We start from the raw sequence: 20,234 nt of genomic DNA on the forward strand, positions 1-20,234 counted from the left end.
AATAATGTTGAGGTTGGAGCTTTGAATAGATCTATTTTTATCTATTCCTGACTCGTATCATGCATGTATCCTTAAAGAGTCATCATGAATGGTGATGCTGTAGGCAGGAATATTTTCTGTTTCTGTTTTTGAAGATTTAATTTTTAGAACTTTAAATCTTCACCATTGCACTCTTTGGGTTTCCATAGTTCAGAGTGCTGCTAGCCCAGCCAACAAACACCATCTTGTTTGACAATTGTGTTTTACATCTTCTTTTTATTTTGACTTTGAATCCAAGTGAACTCACAGAACAAATTAAATTAAAATGCAGTTTTTTAAAACATATTTTCAGTCATTATAATTGTTTAAGGACAAAAAGTGAAGGATAAAAATCATCTGAAATCAAATTTGGTATAATTTTTAAGCCATATCACACAGCCCCATTTTGTTGCCATGGCTACACATCATCACAGCTGTCTAAATAGCTCAATGTTTGTCATGTGACTACAGACTTTGACTTCCTGGTTGAGCGTGAAGGTACTGATTTTTGAGTACGTTTCGCCTTTATCTTTTCTTTTATGGTTTTTCCCTTACATCCACATTTGAGCTTAAATCTGTAACCATGCGTATTGAAATTCAGTTAACAAACTAACAAAATAATAAACCATGTGTTTGTTCCGTTTCAACGTCTCATTCGGTCTCTAAGGAGCATTTTATAGTTTTCTCACGGTGGGTCTAAAGACAGAATGTACAAAAATCTGTGATCACGGTTCGTCATCCGTCTGCGTGTCATTCCCACCATCTGCAGCACCGTCTGAATGCGATGCTGCAACTCTCCAACTTGTGGAGAATGTAAGATTGGAAACATCAGGAAATCTGTGCAGACCATAATAAAACACAAAGCTCACATCGTCTCAAGTTGCAGATATTGGAAACGTTCTCTTAGGTGGCGGGACAATGAAAACATTGGCTTTGAAACCGTAACCATGTGGAGATCTGTTGAAACTGACATCGATTTGAAGATTAAACCAACATAACTAAATATATAATCAAGCTACCAAAGTAGCTTGATTATATATTTAGGGGTTATTTTAATATAGACCTCAGAAGTTTGTTGCAGTTAAAAACATTTTTAAACACGCTGCTGAGTGCAGCCACATATGGAAACATGAGCCCCTCTGTGCTGTATATCAGGGTATGCTAAAGCTACGCTACGCTGGCCGCTCTGGCTGACTGTCAGCTCTTGGATTAATAATGCAAGCCCCCTTCAGCAGCAAGTAGTTAAATGACCTGGAGTTCAACTCTGCCCTAAAGGGTCAAGTGTGTCCGTCCGAGTCTGCTACAATATTCAAGAAACATTAAATGGTGGTCTGACATTGAGAAAGTAATATTTGAACAGTTTGATTCCTCCTCGTTTTACTGGATAACCCAAATAGTTTGTGGCACATTTCATTGCAACACTTTTGTATCAGGAGGACTTGATGTCCTGTCAATGACTCAGAACAAGCCCAAATCATCAGCCAGCCTCCACCGTGCCGATGTGCTGTTTGGTGCTGTGCATCACGGCCAAACTTCAGTCTAATTTGTCCAAAAGACGTTTTTCCTGAAGTCCTGTTGTTCATTCAGATGCAGATTTGTGAATTTAAATCACCGGCAAACTTAAATATTGGTTTTAATATCGGCCCAGTTTTACTTGGTGGGTACTGATGTTAATGCTGATGTATTCTACATCCCTATGAGGCTTCTGTGTATTTGTGTAAATGTGTGTTTTTTGTTTGTTTGTTTGTTTTGTATGTTGGAATGTTTTCTTCTAGGGAAAGATTAAAAATCTTTTGTAAATAATATTTTTCTCAGTAGAGATTCTTTAATTAGTTCCTCCTTTAAACCAGAACTAAGCCCCAAATCAACTTCTTTTTTTCCTTTGGAGAAATTATCTAAGTTAAACCATGGGGGAGTTTTTTTACACAGAAACTCCAGAAATGTAAAGTTGTGTACTTTCTTATCACAGCTGTATAAAACTGAGAAACAGCAAATGGTGGTGTAATCTAATTTAAATACTATATCTGCTCTCCTCTTCAAAGTGTCACAGATGATATTTGAATAAAAAATCCAAACCTTGTGTTTGAATCGCTTTTCCTCCTCCAGAAATGAAGCAGTTCCTAAGCAACCGCCGCCGAGACTCCCACATGAACTGGTTTGAATCCGCCTCGGACTGGGAGCAGGAGCTGGAGCGCTGCGGCGCCACGGGCTGGAGGGTCAGCTCCGTCAACGACCGCTTCGAAATGTCGAACAGGTAAAACCTCAGGCTGTGCAAACGGGTTGAACACAGTGAAAACGAAGAGAGACAGACAGACAGGCGGCGCCTCAGGCTCTGCTGATGCGTCCTCCGATGTGTTTTTAACATGAAACAACTAAAGCCGTTCTTTCTGCTTCCTGACAGCCTGTCGAAGTTCATCGTCGTTCCTCAGAAGGTTTTGGACACAGAGCTGAAGAAGAGTTTTGCCCACTTCAACGAAGGACGGATACCTGTAGGCTTCAGAAACACCCTTTGATTCACAACGCCGCTTCTGAACATGTTGTGTTTTTAAAGTTGTGATGTGTTGAAGTGGTTTGCTGATGTTTCAGCTTCTCGTTGACATTCTTTCAGGATGAATTAATTTTAATTTAGTTGTTTTTGTGGAATGTGTAACGCGGCAGGGTGACGCTCTGGTTTTGGTTTTTTGCAGCGCTGGTGCTGGAGGCATCCCAGAGGCAGCGACCTGCTGCGCATGTCCAGCTTCCAGAACAACATCTACCACGAGAAAGACGACATCAGGTCTGGGAACGCAGCGGCATCTGTTTAATCAGGACTGTCTGATCTCAATAAACTCTGAGGTTTAGGTTGGGTGACATTTAGGTTTTAGTCTCTTGTCTTGGTTTAAATATCTACTCTGAAAAATAGAATGGAGCTCCAACTTAAAAATATTGAGTCGGTTCATTATAAGTAATCAAATTAAGGTTGTCCAGCTCACTTTATTTACGATTGTTTAACATGACAATAAACTTAGTATATTTACTTGGATAAACTTAATTTGATTAGTTGAAACAAATGAACACAATTCTTTTTAAGCTGGATCACCTGATTTTTATGTGTATTAAAAGTCTAAAAATGGCTGTTTAGCCTCCAGGAAACCTCTTCATTCAGCTAAGATGAGTGTTTATGTTCTGAGCAACCATTTAAATCAAAGCACAAGCTTTTATTTCAGCTAAATAAGCAATCAAATCAAATAAATCTCTGATAATTTGAACTGTCTGTAACAACCATGTTCCTTTTGCTTAAAGCTATCAACTTTTTATAACTTATTATTACACAATATTTAAAATGGTAGACGTTGCTTTATCTACTGATGATACTGTCAAACATGAAAATGAAATGGAAAATCACCTCACCACAGATTACAGCTTCTTTAATTTAGTTTTTTTGAGTCTTTTAGCTGATCTCTATCTTCCTTTCTGTCAGGTTGTGCTGTGCAGGTTTACTGCTGACTGTCGTCTTTTTACTCTGCAGCTGGAGTTTATTTTTGTCACTGTTGAGAAGAAGCTCAGATAAGTTTTATGGCTTCCTGAACAGGAAACGCATTGGAACAGCTGAAAGCCACAAGCTACTTATTAAAGCTGCAGATTAAAAGCTGCTTAGAGTCACAGCAGCAGAATCTAGTTTTGACGCTCTCTTCTTACTTCCCTATTTATGAACAACTTCCTGCTGTGACTGGAGACACCACAGAAGAAGAAATTATACAGAATTTTAAAAAATCATTACTTATAAGCCATGTGACAAAAAACTGAGTCCACCTCATGATTGCAGAACCACTTTAACCCACGATAGCTCTGATTAGCCTTCTTCTGTGTGACGTTGAGCTTTTCTCGTCATTTTGCTGGTATTTTGGCCCTAATGTTCAATCTGGCATTGCTTCAGGTCAGCAACGTTTCCAGATATTAGTTTCTGCCCAGCTTTTCGGTCAAGTTTAGGTCATTGATTTATTTATTTTTTCAAGGATTCTGCCATGTTTGGTATCGTTGTCAGCTGACCTCAGATTTGAGGAAACTTAAACTTACTTTTATAAAAAGAAGTTTTCTCCTCCAATACTTAATCTTTTTCTTCTGTCCTGTCACTGATTTTAACATTTATGTTCATTATGTCTAAAATCTTAGAATTTACAGAGGGTGTACTTTCACCAAAGGTGAGCTGGTTGTAAAGTAACCCAGTGTGGCGTTGTGCTCTGCAGGAACCTGGAGATGGTTCTGTTTGGTTGTCAGTCGTCTCTGTGCGTGGTGGTGGAGCTGGGCGACGAGCTGCCGTCACCCGCCGACATCCAGCTGGCCCACAGCCGCCTGCGGGCCCTTTGTCTGGGAGGTGGGCTCAGACACACACACTCACATCCACACACACGCCATCTTTGTGGTGACTTTCCATTGATCTACATTCATTTTTACAGCATCAAAACTCAATTCACACCTTAGTCCTAAACCTGACCCATAAGCCAAAAACACCATTTGTCCCCACAACGTAATATGTGTGAGGAAAATTGTCCCCATAAGGTATTAAATACATGTAACACCTGAACCAACATGTGTTCAGATGGCGCAGAAAACCAAGCGTTCATATCTGCCATAAATCTGTGTGATGGAAGTGAATCTATTTTCCAAAGCTCTTACATTTCAGGACGATTTCCATAAAACTGATAAAACTAGAAGGTTCCTCAGTTATATTTACAACATAAATCTAAGTTTTTTTGTTTATTTTAATGTAAAAGAGTAAAATAAATTCTACACAAGCTACACAAGTTCACTTCTGTGATTCAAACCAAACAGGTGGCGTCATTAGCTTGTTGAACTATGTTCTACCACATGTTGACGTTCATACATAGCGAGTAACAACATATTGAAAGTTAGTTCTGTGTTAGCATTAGCATTAGCTTCTGCTTAATACCATGTTGGTATATCACTTCACTGTTAGTGAAACTGTCTGTGGTTAGCTCTATAGGGTTAGCGCAGCTAACCTGTTAGTTAGCGGTACATTGCTAGTGACGTTATTGGAAGTAACTTTATTAAGTTTAGAAAAAAACGTTTGAATATCGCTTTAATTTGCATTTTTGAAACGAATTTCCAGTTATGCAAATTACGTTATCCTGAAAAGTTCATCCAGATACCAGAAAATAAAGTCAAATAGACCTTTCCCTTTACCTTCTTTAGCAGATATGATTTATTGGAGTCATATACAGTAATCTTATCTTCCTGCAGCAGATTAGGAGCACATTTTAGAAAGTAATCGTTGTTAAAGTACATATAAAACGCCCCCAAGAACAGTATGAAAGGAAAAAATGGTTTAAGGCAGAAAGATGATTGAATTTATCTGGTACAAAAAGAGCAAAAGTGCAAAATGGTCTGTATGACCTTCAACCCTCCGTACAGCTGTTAGATTTGAGTTCACAAGGTGACAGAGTAACAAAGAGCCCAGCAGCATGTTCCACCTCAGCTTCACATGCTCATCTGCCATCCGTACTCTCACAGAAACGGTGTGTGAAGGTCGCTCTTTATCGCAGCTCACACATTTATCAGCTCTGTGTTTTGTCTTGTTTCACAGCGCAGAGCTCTCTGCTGTGGAAAAAAACACCCACACATGAATTCAGTCGGTTACCGGGAGGATTTGGTCCTTCATAATGAAACTAGATGCTCTGATTGGCTCAGCCTTATGTGGGTTTTACTCCTCATATAACTGTTGATGAAATGGGATCAGATCTGAATGTTTTCGTGTGTGTGTAGTTTCTGGGTTCTGAGGTCATGTTTGGGTTTCAGATATCTCCTCGTCTGTGTCGGTGCCTGATGATAAATGGTTATCCACGCTGGAGGGAACACACTGGCTGGACTACATCAGGTAAAACCTCACAGTCTGCAGTTTCTCTCACATTCATCTTCCAGAAGCTTTTTGCTCGTTTGGGTGTCAAAAAAACTACAGCTCCCATAATGCACCAGGCATGCAGCATGACAGCAGTTAATCTTCCAGACGTTCAACTCACCTGCAACACTGTGAGGAGATTTGGATATTTTTCTCCTGGAAGGAAAACCAAACTTTTAGATTCACTTCCAGACCTCTAAGCTTCCTTCCTTTCATCCTTTCATCCTGTCTTCCCTCTTTTCTTCCTTCTCCCTTTTTTCCTCCTTTTCATTGATCAAAATGTTGTTTTTGCTTTCTAGTTCTCCTTTCATCTGTTCATTTCTTCCTTCCTTCTTCCCGTCCTTCCTTCCTTTTGTCAATATTTCCTTCTTTCATCTGCCCTTCCTTCAGTCTTTCTTCTCTCCTTCCTTCTGGTAATATTTCTTTTTTTCTTTCTTTCCTTCCTTCTTCTCCTCTTAAAGTCTGCTGCTGCATCTTATCGCTGCCATTACATTTTGGGAAAATAATATTTAACTATATGTAACTACTGACTAGAACATATGGATGAGAGATATGAGGCAGCCTCTCTATCATTATTATTATTATTTATTAAAAAAGGCACAGATTTAGTCTTTTTGGTTGTTTTGGTTGAGGTTTACGTTCAGACCAGCAGAACCAGAGGCAGAATATTTCCTGCCAACTGAACGGCTCCAGGGTTCGGTTTTCGCTTCTTAGAGAAGCAGAACCAGACAGAACTCCTCCAGGATCCTCAGAGAGAGTAGCTGCTCAGTCAGCATCGTTTCACTCAAAACTGCAAATATTTCCTTTTTACTCCAACATAAACACTCTGGGGAATGTCGTTCCTTCACCTTTCTCTCTGTGTGTGTGTGTGTGTGTGTGTGTGTGTGTGTGTGTGTGTGTGTGTGTGTGTGTGTGTGTGTGTGTGTGTGTGTGTGTGTGTGTGTGTGTGTGTGTGTGTGTGTGTGTGTGTGTGTGTGTGTGTGTGTGTGTGTGTGTGTCCAGGTCGTGTCTGAGGAAGGCGTCAGAGGTTTCCTGTTTGCTGCGCAGCGGTCACCTGACTGTGGCCCTGCAGGGTGAGTCACATGACGCCGGACCCTGGCTCACATCATTCAGTCCATCCATTCATTATTCACGTCAGTCCTCCTCATTAAAGCCACATTAGGGCTCAGAGTGAAGTAGCGCGTTAGCAGGAACAACCACACTCCACTGGACCTACATGCACAGTTAAAAGCCTCCAAACAAAAGATACGCAGCGACCGCTGCTTCACCTGACAGGTAAATCCACACCACGGCGTCTTACTGCAGACTTTATCATTTGATGTGACTTAGTTTAGCTTCTGAAGGAGACTCTAAACCTGTCAGTTAATTTAATTTCAGCTTCACTGGTTCAAATAAAAAATCTCCTGTTTAATCACCTTCTGCTGTTAATCAAAATCATTTTTCACGTGTTGATGTGAGAATTATTGTTTTAGCTGCTGATGCTTCCTTTGCTAGAAATAATCAAGCGTTCACTAAAGGAATGCTGTTACTGCATTTTAGGCAAGAACATTTTTTATTACTGTTTTAAAAGGGACTTAATTATTTATTTGTATTTTATAAAATAAGTTTGAGTAGTTAAATGAAATATCAGTAGAATGTGCCAATTTATTTTATCCGACTAATCGACAGAATAATCAATTAGTAGAATAATTGTTAGCTGCAGTCCGAATTTAGATTCACAGACTTTACAAACACTGAGCTGCTTGATCAGAATGGAGAGAAGTGCATTTACATGGGTAGACGCTCTGAAAACACTGTTAGCTGTTGAGCACGGTGGTGGCTACATCATGATGCGGGGCTGTTTTACTGAACTGATGCATTTCTCAAAATGGATTAAACGATAAAAGAAGAGGACTGCCTCAAATCAACATTTCCTAAAACCTGGATCTGCATCAAGAAACCAACCAGAGCCATTTAATTGAAAGTTCTTCTTAGAAGGTTTTGTTTCATTATAATCCAAAGTGATCAGAGTTGTCAGCTGATGACAGAGTTAGCATGCATCTGTCCTTGGAGCATTTTTCTGCATCTCTGGAGGTTTTTTCTTCTCTGCTTTTGATCACTACTTGCACTTCACATGCTTTGAAAATGAAGACGTAGAGTGACCATTATGGCTTTGTGAGATCCTGTTGGAACTCGTTAGACAAACATGTTTGCTCATTTCTCACCATCTGCTGTGGCAGAACAAAAACACCCTGTGACACAGACGCAGTTTGTCATCCTGCAGACCTGTGATCAGCCGTTTTCCCCCTCTGGTGGTTGTTCCTCTAATCCTCCTTTTTGGAGAAACTGGCTTTAAGCTAAACCTTTATGCTGTGCTGTGTTTCAAACCAGAGGTGGAGGACCGGGACATGAGCTGCGTGGTGTCCAGCCTGGTCCAGGTGATGTGCGACCCCCACTATCGGACCCAGCATGGCTTCCAGGGCCTGGTGCAGAAGGAGTGGGTGATGGCCGGCCACCGCTTCTACAGCCGCATCAACTACCACCGAGAGAGCGACAAGGAGGAGGTGAGGCTCCAAAACTGAAAGCAAGTTAGAGATCAGAATGTCCAACATAACCTCAGCTCTCCATATTCCCTCTCCTCTTATGGCGTTTTAGTCCGATCCACTCGGTTTGATTGGGAACCAAAATTGTAATATTTGTTAGATTTTCAGATCCTGCTGTTCTCGTTCAGACAGCAAACCCTTTAAAAAAACCTGTTCACGCCCCTCGCCTGCGGGGGCGCTGCTCCAAGAACTACTGAAGGAAATGACTCAAAAACCTCTGAAGAAGACACTGTTTTGGTCCACATCAGAGTTTGATTCACAGAAAACGAAGCGAACCAGATTTGTATTAAAGCAGACTAAACGGGGCTGGTGTGAACGCACCCTGATCCTCTCCCTGTCCTGCAGTCTCCGGTCTTCCTGCTCTTTCTGGACTGCGTCTGGCACCTGTGGTTCCAGTTCCCGTCCCGTTTCCAGCTGACAGACGACTTCCTGTTGGCCCTGCACGACAGCGTCCACCTGCCGCTCTTCTCCACCTTCCTGTCAAACTGCCAGCGGGAGAGATGCAAACGCTCCCAGGTACTGAACACGTGGGACAAACTCCTCCATTCTGCCCAGAACTACGTTTCTGACTCTTTTTTTAACTCTTGGCAGAACGTCGGCCAGTTGTACACGCCTGTTAACGGCTGGAGGGACATGCTGGGTCCGGACTCTTCCTCTGACACGTCAGACCCACCGCTGCCTCCAGTTTGGGACTGGGCCCTGCAGTACAGTCGGGAGAGGCGGGACGGCTTCGTCCAACCCGTCGCCCCGATGCCGCCGCTCCAGCTGCTGCAGAACGGAAACCTCAACACCAACCTGGACACACACAGGGTAAATGCTCTGAGCACCAACACCTGAACCAGAGCTGCTAACACGTAGCTTTATCACAATATTTAGTGGTATTGTTGTGATAACAATAAAAACAGCAAAACTAGTTTTTTAGGTAACTTTATAACTATGACTACATGACACAGCAAACACAAATCCTGCTCTAGAGAAACATTCCCGTCTATAAAGCTCTTCTTTAGGACACCAGGCAAAGAAAGAAATGTGATTTGTGTCACGACACGCATCAAGGTTATTATAGTACAGCCTTCTGAACTAAACAAAATCTACAATAACTAATGAAAACTAAACTGTAAGAAAAAACCCAAAACTTTTACACCCCTACGCTTCACACAGTAACTGCATTTAATCATATTTTCAAATTATTGATATTTTTTTAATCTATGGGTGAGAAAATATTTGGAAAACAAAACAAAAAACGGTAAAAGTAACAATCCAGACAATTTTTTTTTTTAAACATCATAATTTGGAGTTTATCATGACAGTGACAAATCAAAATTCTTCTCATTGATAAGAATTTCATCATGATAAACTAATGGTATGATAAATTCCCAGCCCCAGCTGTTGGCAGCAGCACATCCTGTTCTTGACCCCACAGCTCCCTCTAGTGGTGGATGTAAAACAAGCACTGTGCTTCACCGATCTGCAGCTGAGCTCCACAGCATCAATTTTCACTGAGACATATTAACTGTTTATAAAATGGACCTTGGATTTGTATCAACCTTTATTTATTCAACCAGGATCAAAACTCCTGGCAAGTGGCAGCTCATACTTACAGAGTAACTACTTATCAGCAACTCTTCAACAACAGTATATTTTTTAAGTAGGATAAGTTTATTGGTTTATTTATTGTTCACTTTTCTTACCACCATCTGAATGATTTTGATCGACAGCTTTTGTGCTTTTAACCTCCTCTGGTTGAAGCAGGAGAATTTAGTGCCATAACCTCTGATTAATTATTAATTACTGTTATTTTATTGTTTTTTATTGTGACTGACTTTAAAATTATGAGCCCATTTGGACATGAATAAAGATCTGAATCTGAGGAGCAGAATGGACAATAAACTAAAAAAGGAGAAATAAAAAATATTGCTTTTTTATGTGTGACATGTAGTTGATGGAAGATTAGTAATCTAGATGGAATGAAATATTGTTTTGATTTGATTAAATTAATGTCATTTTCTAAGATTAGACTATTAAACATCACCAGAAAAAAATAATTAAGCAGAATGCATCATGGGTAGTATCTGCAAAGATATATAGCAGTTAATGTATTATGTATCATTGCGTGTGTTTTTTTTATTATGCGTCTATTATTGTGTTTTAACATCAACCTAACAAAGGGACTAGAGATGGAAATTAGCCCTCTGGCTGTAATCTCATGTACATTTTTATAAATATGTGTTTATCTGTTTTTAACAATGACCTTGAAGTTGAAAATGTAAAGTTTTTATGTTCTCCTGCTCAGAGTTGCTGCTGCTGTTGCTCTTCTCTGTTAAATCTTTTATCTTTCCTGTGTGTTTGTGTTGTGGCCCTCCAGCTGGCCGACGCCGGCCCCGGCTCCGTGTTCCTGCTCTCCCGCGGCTCCTTCACCTGCCCCGCCAACCTGCCGCCCTGGCGCAGTGGTGGCTCGGGCGCCTACAGAAAGAGCCACCGGAGGGCGCTGTCCTGTGAGAACGTGCCTGGCCTGGAGCGGCTGCTGAAGGCGTGGGCCCTGACTGAGCTGCCCCAGAACACGGCCACCGCCTCAGGGTCCAAGGGGCCCCTGGATCCATACGAGCCGCTGCTGCCCCTCCTGATGGGTCCCTGCATGAGCCTGTGGAGGGAGTGCTACCTGCGGGGGGCGCTGCACGCTCAGGTACGTGGCAGGACTCTGTGAGGAATCCAGCAGATGACGTCGCCTCTTAGAAATGCAGATCAGTCGGACCTGCTGGTCAGTAACTCCCAGAGCAGAGCGGAGGCTTCGTGGTGCGTCTAACGCCGTTTCCATGGCGATGATAAGAATAGTCCAGGGCCATGTGGGCGGATGCCGTCGCCTACTGCACACAAGCTGCAGAGGGAAGCTATTAAACTGCAGAGGGATCCACTTCATGTTACAGGAAGTGATTATGAAACGTTTTGGAGCCTTTTATAGATGTTCCTGAAGTTATGAGAGGAACACAAATCATCAGTGACACGACAAATAGACTGAATGGTCTGTGTGTGTTAAGTTTAGGTTCTGGAGGATTCACAGGATGAAGTGGTTTAATAACATCACTCTGAAAACTCCCAGCTAATCCACTGAAAAGGAGGTAAAGCCTGGAAACGTCTAAACTCTGGTCTAGCACCTTTAGCTCTGATTCAAAAACATAAAAATATGCAACAGGATTTTTTTTACAAAAGAAATGATTTTGAAAATGAAGAGATTTGAAAATCATTCTCATTTATCCATTAAATTCATAAAATCCATGACCTCCTTTTTGTTTCGTTTTTCTTTCTGAACAGAAAATTTTGCCCTAGAACCTGTAAAGTTCTGTTTTCAGTCTGTTTGAGTAAAATAATTTTTATGTTTAAATCTCACAGAAATAAAAAAGAAAAGGAACTTTTCACTTTTTTAGAGGTTGAGCTCTATAAGATAAAAGAAATTTCATAAATTTTCAAAGGTTCTTTGTTTATTGCCAACCAAATTTTAAAAAAAAAATTATTTGTCTTGATTGGAGCAAACCGAACGACGATGCTCCTGAACTGCTTACTAATAATTAGCAAGAGAAGCTAATCATGTAATCTGCTAATGCTGCAGGCGTCTGACGTTTTCCTTTATCAGGGTGAAATCAGTCATTGTCTTTGTTGGGTTTGCAATGAAAAAAGCCTGGTGGGTGTGAAAAGCTGCTCTGACTGTCTGCTGGTGCTACACACTGTTATTTTTATCCAGCTGCACTGATGCATGCAGCATTTCTATACATAAATATGGGAGCCGTGGTAATTAATATGACCTGTGTGGTGAGGGTGAAGAATTTAAAGCAGCTGTTTCAGGCCTGAAATGATAAACTCAGATCTCTGCTGTCCATAGAAACCTGCAGTGAATCGACTATTGGAGCTCCTCAGTGATCTTAATCTAAACTAATATTTTAGTTTTTTCACCCTGGATTTAATGCAGATTATTTTTGTTGCTGTTCTTTGCAGAATCAAACCAATCTCAGTGTTTTATCCCATTTTTTTGTGTCAATCCAACAACAAGCAGAGCATAAATATCAAAAGGAGGAACAAATTACACGTAATAATCTAAAATATGATGTGCATTAGTATTCAGTTCTATGCTGGAACCTTTTTATTCACGTTTCTGGTGCACACATGAATCTGACACACAAGCTACATCTGCTAACGGCAGCGATGAACAACAAAGCTGCTTCTCTGAGCCCTCTGGGGGTTAATGTCTGCTTCAGAAAATGATCTGATGGGCGCTGGGAAAGCTAGCAAAGCTTTTCCAGCCTAAAATAGCAGCAGGACAGACGACCCCAATGCTAACGTCAGTGTCCACAGTTCACATTTATAATAAAGTTCCATGAATGATCAGCGGTTCACAGGAAAACTGAACTTTGCACCAATCTGATGGTTGAATAATTTAAAAAACAGATTAAAAACAGTAAATATCTTTGCTGTTGAGCTGTAATTTAGCTGCAAAATGTGTTTTTGAATTGAAAATGTTATCAATGTATGGTTTTCGATTAAAATGCTATTAGTTTATTACAGATCCTGTAATAAATTGGTTTTATTTTGGGGTATCGGGAGGGAATGACCCTCTCTCTGTTCTCAGGCCTTCTCCCACCCGGTGTCGGCCAACCGGCCCCACCCGGTGGACCGTCTGGCCCAGGAGGTGCAGCAGCTCCGGGACCAGCTGGCCCAGCTCTCCCCCCGCGCTGCTCCCGACTCGCTCACCGTGACCTCCGACCCCCGGCGACCCGACACCAACCTGAACCAGAGCACCAACAACAGCACCTTCCTTTACTCGGCGCTCCGGCCCAAATCCACCCCCCCGCCTACCTCCACCAACCAGCACACCTCCAGGGGCCCCCCCTCTGCCTCAGCGCCGCCCCCCAGGCCCACCAGGGACGGCCCCAAACACTCCTTCCTGTTCGGACACTCGGCGGTAGCAGAAACGCGGTCGGACCCTCGCTACCATCCGCCGCCCGGCGCCACCAAGCTGCCTAAAAGCAACGGCTCGTCGCTCACTTCCTGAGGTCCAGGAGCCTGTGAAACCAGTATGAGGCCCATGTGGTCCCGTTATGGGTGACAACGGGCCTGGAAGAAGAACTCTGCTGTGTTCTGTACAGACAAACATCCATTTTCTACTTTTTCTTTAAAATGAAATCAGACTCAACAGAAATGCAAAAAAAGACCAAGAAATGAAGCCGAGGAACGGCCGGCGGTTTATCTTCAAAGTGACTCGGTTCTGTTCCCACACTGCTCAGATGAACTGGGAGGCTGCTGGACCGGACCGGACCTGTTCAGTACTGTCAACCTCTACGCTGTGTGATTACTCAATATGCAAACAGATTTTTCTGTCGACGGTTTCTGAAAGCCGCCGGTGCTCCAACCTCCGGCTTCAATGAGGAATTTAGGACATGGGATCTATTTTTGGTCTCGTATCCCTCCGCCGCTGCAGCAACGGGGCCTACTTTCACTCCACAGTATTAAATGTGTCTGCAGGCACAGCTCGGACAGTCTCACAGCCAGAAGAGTCCGATTTAGCTTCTCTTGTCGCATCATGTTGTAGAAATCTGCCTCCAGGACTTTTTCCTTTTTCTAAAACTGAAGTCTGAATTTTTATATTTAAATTGCGTCCTTTATCTTTCATTTGCCACAATTCATCTTGATCACTTTACTGCTATTTTTTGTAAGTATTTTCTGGTTTTGAGTTCCAGCCTGGTTCATTCTAGGTTTCATACATCAACATTACATCAGACGGTAAAAAAAAGCAGTGAAATATCCCTTTAAGACATCTGAATCAGCTGCCTCGCTCATCCAGATAAAACTAGATGATTGCACAAGTATTTGGAGGCTAATCTTGTAAATTTGTCTGGAAAATTATGGAACTTCATACTGAAAGATGTTGGTTATATAGTTCTGAGTGTTAATTAGCAATTCTAGATGTAACATGTGGAAAGGAGTCATTTCTGATCAGGTTAGTGTTTTTCTAATAGGAGGCCAGTATTGGGAGCAAAGGGAAGCTTTGTTTACATTTTAATTTTTCTGCTTGTTTCAATTTGAAGTCGGAAACGTTCCACTAATAAAAAAAAAAAGTTCCTTAATTTGAAAGCAGGATAACAGCCACCAGTCCTGATCTCCTGCCGGACGGTACCTCAGTTAATTACTGTAAATATTCATCAACACAAAAGCTCTCAGCTTGCCAACCTGTTCGTCTTCCCTAGAAACGTGTTGCTCCTGTCCTGGAAAGTTTCACCCCTGCTGCTGTTTTCATCTGTTATTTAAAGTTTTTGGTACGGACGTTGTTTAAAATTTGCCAGATGTAAATATTATTTTTGGTTTTTTGTACCAGCATGTTTTGCTTGTGATGAACAAAGTGTTTCTCATTTCTGCTCATGAAAACATGAATTTCCCCGAATAAACACGTTGTCGTACACAGGCTCACGAACTTTATTTTTTAACAAAATAAATACGTACAAAATGATCTGGAACACTTTAAAGTAGCATGGCGCCTTTACAGTAAAATCAGGATTAAAAACCGACACGCAGGATAAAACCGCTTTAAGAGTTCATGTGCAAATGAAAAAGGTGAATACTGACAGTAAACTTCCACTTCAGCTCCTGTGACGGCTCCAGGAACGACTCACAAGGCGTTTCGTTGAACACTTTGGGATGAAATGAACGCGTTCTTCCACTTTCATTGTGCTGATCTTTCCACCCGTCTCTGGAAATGCATCCTGGTACTTACTGAGCATTCTCATTCGTTTCAGCAGGTTACCATAAAAAAAACAAGCAAGACAGACAACATAATGTGGAATGACTGACTTTAGTCCAAAGTGAGCTTAATGGCAGAGGCAGTGCATTCAGAGCTGAGGAAATCTGAAGTCCAGCATGTGAGGAAAGACTTTCACCCCCACCGACTCCCGGTGCACGGCTCCTGCAGGATCCCGCAGGGCCCGTAGAAGTACCCAGAGGAAGACGGGGCCAGGCCGCCCAGCTGCCGGATGGACTTGCACATTGGGCAGGGGTACTCGGACAGACCCTCGATGTCCTCAAAGGCCATGTTGACGATCTGGTCGCAGCAGGGGCTGCAGAAGAGGTGTCCGCACGAGAGGCGCTTGAGCCGCACCTCGTAGGTGATGCAGCACTGACAGTGTGGCAGGTCAGGCCCCAGCGACAGGGAGCCTGTCAGGGAGCTGCTCTCCAAGCTGCCAGCCTGGCTGGAGCTGAGCTTAGCAGGAGACCTGGGGAGAGACGGGATTAACACTCATTCATGGAGTCCCTCAGGGATGTATCCTCAGTCCCATAACGATCTCATTTCAGATGGCCTGCTGATATAAATGATCAACAGTTAAAGTTTAATTCAGCTGTTTTCTCAGAACATAAGAATCAGCTTTTTGAAGGTTATTATGGACTGTTATTTAAAATATTTTTTTGTTTTAAAGTCTTGAGGTTTTAGGCCTGAATAACCCAGTTACCATCACTTAACCTAAAATTTCATCTTTGTACTTAAATGTGATGGTTTCAGAGCTGGTTTATTCCAGCTGGGAGTCAATGTGAGGTAAAATGTTTTCTGTTATTAACAGATTATGAAAATCAATGTGTGCCTGGAATTCATTTAGCTGGAAGTGAGATGAAATTTTACCTTATTATGGTTTCCTGCTCATTCTGGGTCATTTTCAGGATTTTATTATGTGTTTTTAAGGTATTAAATGGCTATGCAGTGGATAAAAATATCATAAAAACCTCACAAATGCTTGATTCCCAAACCCATCTATATTTGTTTTGTTCCTTTACCCTGACTGACTGAATGATGGCCTCTATTTGTTTTTCCAACTTTATTGCAACATTCTTTCATTCTATTTTTCCACAAAATGTTTAAATCTTATTTAGATAAAATAGTATTTTGTTTCCCTTAGCCATTAACCTGGGTTATGTGGGGTTCCTCTAGGCTCTGTTATTGGACCGCTATTATTCTACATCAAGAAGAAACTCTGATCCCCCAGCCAATCAGAGCTCTTAACACATATTGTCTATTAAAAAAAAAAACTGGTTCATAACATCAAATTTATCATTTTGAATAATAGGAACGCTCTCCTAATCTTACCATGCGACCACTTGTGTTTTGCCATCTTGATGCATTAAATTTATTTTAATGGCATTCTGTAATTTTTACAATAATTATATTGTAGATTGTTTTGTTTTGTGTTGCTTATATTTGACCAAATATGTAGAGTTAAGTTCACTTTAACTTTCCTGAGTTTTTATAACCTTTTGTTTCTTTTCAGCAAAACAAATTTTAAATTGATCCAATAATAACAGATGAAAAAGCCAGAAGGAAAATTCTGGCACATTTGCAGCAATGTTAGTTAATGTGTGTTGTTCCTGCCACATTAATATAAAAACAAAGCTTCATATCATCTGTTTACAGTGTCATCATATTTAATGTCTCATGTAACTAAATGCTCACGATTTAACATGGAAAAGTTTTGCACAGACTCCCCAAAGCTGTTATCACACACAGCTTTACGTTTCTGTGCTTCAGTCCTTTACAGTCATAATATCAAGGATGAGTTGTTGAAGTCTCAGACGTACGTCTTTAAGGACATTACTAGAGATAAATTAGGAAATATTTTACAGATAGTGATATCTAAATATATCATCCTTTAAGTAACGATTGCATTTATCTACAGAGATGGGAGTTTGCTGCAGCAGTTCACCTGCTGATGTCGCCTCATCACTGATACCAAACATCTGGAAATGTTTGAGACGACCAGGCAGGAACTGCTGAGCAGAACCAGGTTTTCCATCTCAGTTTTCCAGAATAACAGGTTCACTTGGTGTAAGCCAAGGTAACTCTGGGAGCAAATGTGTTCCTGCATTTTCAATAGACATCAGATATTCTGATTGATCAAAAATTGATTTTTGATGCATAAGTTAACTTTACAGCGGGCTGCTGAAACGACTATGATACCTTTTAATTTCTTGATACAAATTTAGAGTCATTTGAAGATTTCCGGTGCAGAACTGATTCTCCGCTTTAAAACAGAATAAATCCATTTGGACGATGAGAAGTGTTGTAAATTTTATCAGTAACCAACAGAATCCTTGAAGTGAGCTGAATGTGTCTTCTCTCATATTTAAATGCCTCTAACATTTTGGTCGATGTCGTCTTGCAGAAAAGGACGTTGAATCATAGAATTAGCCTGCAGGTGATGGTGACTTTTCTCCAGCGCTGAACGTGACCCATCATGTTTGATTTGGTTAAAACCTAACTGGTCAGACCTGAAATTAGGCCAGTCTGGGTGGAGTTAAAGGCAGATTGCACAACCCTAAACAGACTGTTGACAGTTCTATGTGTTTAGGTGTGGGCCTGGATGTTTCTTCTATGAAAGGCTGCAACCTGTTAGAAACAACATCTGAACATTCTGGGTCATTGCTTCTGTGCAGGATTAAGGCTAAATGTGAACATTTCTGGCTGGATTTCTGCATAATGCAGGTCGTAACTTAAGATTTGATTCAATTTAGGGACAGAAAGTGGCTCCATGATGCAGAGCTGGAGAAAATGAGAGCATCCCCTGACTTAGGAAACCTGTTGTCACTGCAGCTGAGAAGTGGGTGCCATATTTCCTCTTAGTGTTTAGAAGTGAATCATTTTCCACGTCCTGTGCTGACATTTAAACGGTTCAATGGTTATTTTTAAGCAGTGAAATATGGTCATTTAAAGCTCTTTGCATGAGGTGGACAGAGTTACGCAATAAAGGATTATCTTTAAAAAACGGAACAAGAGGCTGAATATCCATATTTGGGACTAAAAATATGAGCGAGCACTGGAAGCGACCAGAAACTGGTTTTTTGTTTGTTTTGTTTTTAGCTGCAAACGCCCACCAGCTGCAGCCAGCTGGATGGTTCCGGCCATTTCAGCCCGAATTCAAAGAAAAATCAGGTGGATTACTGATGATGATGATGGGTTGGGGGTCTCACCGTGATGAAGATGAGTCTTTGAAGCAGTCGAAGCTGAGCGCAGTGAGGATCCTCCACAGCAGATCCATGCCGGTTGCTCTCATGGTAACATCCAGAATCCAGCGAGCTGCTTTCCGACGAGCGTCATGTTGGACAAAAACAGCGCCGAGCCTCTTTAAATGAGGACGCACGGCGGCGCCCCCCCTTCCTGAGGAGGAAACGACCCGATCCGCCCCCCCCTCCCCTTCCTAATGTTTCCACTGACAGGGATGAAGAGGATGTGCGCTCATCTTCATCATCATCTGCTGGTATTTCAGGAGAGGAACACAAAGCGCCGCTTTCTTTCTCGACCTCTCTGGCGCCTCAACACTTTCTTCTGGCGTCTTCCTCCTCCTCCTCCTCCTCTTCCTCCTGCTCCTCCTCTTCCTCAGCAACAGCAGGGGGAGGGGGCAAAACTGAGGTGCTTCAGTTGCATCACGCGTCTCTTTTACCAATGAGCTCAAAGAGCAGCAGGAAGTCCATAAAATACACAAAGACCCTCATGTGCCTTTTTTTCTTTTTCTTTTTTTTACTTAAGATATTTTAGTCTAATTTTTCACAGCTGCGCACATTTTAGTCAAACCATTTTTTTTCTTCAACTAAAGCTGATCCCGGCTCTTTAGTGTAACATATTACACTGAGATTGAATCTAAAAATCCCTAAAAAAAATTTATTAAATAAATATATAAAAATTTTTAAAACTTCAGCTTATTTAGTTTTGCTAAATAATTCTGGAGTAATTTAAGGGGAAAGAAATTTGTGCACTAACGTAACATTTGTAACTATAGTTATTAATATTCAGAACATAAATAAAGTGTCGGATAAAATGTGAATTAAATGGGGATCGGAAGAGTAAGAGAGGAGAAAGATTAAATCTGATCCCTAACAGACTCCAGCCAATTATTAGCGCTTTCTCTAATCTGGCCACTAGATGGCGACAAAATACAAACTGAAAGTAAATTTAAAGCGAGTTAGTTTGTCAAACGTTTCTTCTTCTCTGTGTCGGAGCCTTTAAAGGACCAGAAAACCTCCGACTCAGTGAAAACCTCACTGCGCAGCGGAGTGATGAAGAGCTGCTGCTTCATCACAACGTCCACAGCTGCAGATAAGAGCTGACGGAAGCTCTCATTGTTAAACTGGGTCTGATTGGGTTACTTTGTACAGGAAATTAAAGTGAGACACGATGGTGAGCGTGAAAGGGCAGCTAAACAGGAAGCTGCTGTAATACAGAGAATCACTCCATGAAAATAAACCAGAACAATGAAAATTCACTGAACCCAGATGCTGATAATGAGTCACCAACCTGTAGATTAGATGTTACAAAGTATTTTATTAAACAGAACTATAACCCAGTCAGCATGCCTAAGTGGGACCCATGTGGGGGAAAGGAGGGCTGATATATGGGTCCCACATGGGTTTGTCCATGTAGGGCCACAGCCCACATGGACAAACCCATGTGGGCCACCACCATCTAGGGTCCATGTAGGGCCCATGTGGGCTCTGGCCCTACATGGGCAAACCCATGTGGGGCCATCGTGGAACCCGGGGACAAACCCATATGGGACCCATATGGTCTGCCCTCCTTTTCCCCACATGGGGCCCACCTAGGCATGCTGGCAGGGAAGTGTGCTGTAAGTAATTGTTTACATGTTTGTTCTGTTTTACAATTATTTACTTGTAAAGAAAAAATAAAAAAATAAATGTAACCTCAATGGCGATTTGGTTTT

The 20,234-nt window shown here is 41.6% G+C and overlaps 2 protein-coding genes across 2 annotated transcripts in view; one reads left to right on the top strand and one right to left on the bottom strand.

Moving 5' to 3' along the window:
• Positions 1–14,944, top strand: part of mtmr11 (myotubularin related protein 11) — a 34,469-nt gene extending 19,525 nt beyond the window's left edge. The window contains exons 7-17 of the mRNA XM_014989834.2: positions 2,125–2,272; positions 2,420–2,507; positions 2,706–2,794; positions 4,245–4,372; positions 5,815–5,893; positions 6,917–6,987; positions 8,285–8,457; positions 8,842–9,012; positions 9,088–9,306; positions 10,862–11,179; positions 13,115–14,944. Coding sequence (XP_014845320.2) covers positions 2,125–2,272; positions 2,420–2,507; positions 2,706–2,794; positions 4,245–4,372; positions 5,815–5,893; positions 6,917–6,987; positions 8,285–8,457; positions 8,842–9,012; positions 9,088–9,306; positions 10,862–11,179; positions 13,115–13,537 — 1,907 coding nt within the window. The 3' untranslated portion in view covers positions 13,538–14,944. The remainder of the gene's footprint in view (positions 1–2,124; positions 2,273–2,419; positions 2,508–2,705; positions 2,795–4,244; positions 4,373–5,814; positions 5,894–6,916; positions 6,988–8,284; positions 8,458–8,841; positions 9,013–9,087; positions 9,307–10,861; positions 11,180–13,114) is intronic.
• LOC148154895 (uncharacterized) lies at positions 14,938–19,144 on the bottom strand. Its single transcript, XM_088013705.1, has 2 exons — positions 18,490–19,144; positions 14,938–15,749 (listed from the first exon to the last, which is right to left on the bottom strand). Exons 1-2 carry the CDS (start codon positions 18,570–18,572, stop codon positions 15,413–15,415), a joined length of 420 nt encoding a protein of 139 aa, XP_087869831.1. The 5' UTR covers positions 18,573–19,144; the 3' UTR covers positions 14,938–15,412.
• Between the last annotated feature and the right edge of the window lie 1,090 nt (positions 19,145–20,234).

The sequence above is a fragment of the Poecilia mexicana genome, unplaced genomic scaffold, assembly GCF_051168715.1.
Source record: "Poecilia mexicana isolate PSO_F unplaced genomic scaffold, ASM5116871v1 scaffold_16, whole genome shotgun sequence".
Classification (NCBI taxonomy): Eukaryota; Metazoa; Chordata; class Actinopteri; order Cyprinodontiformes; family Poeciliidae; genus Poecilia; species Poecilia mexicana.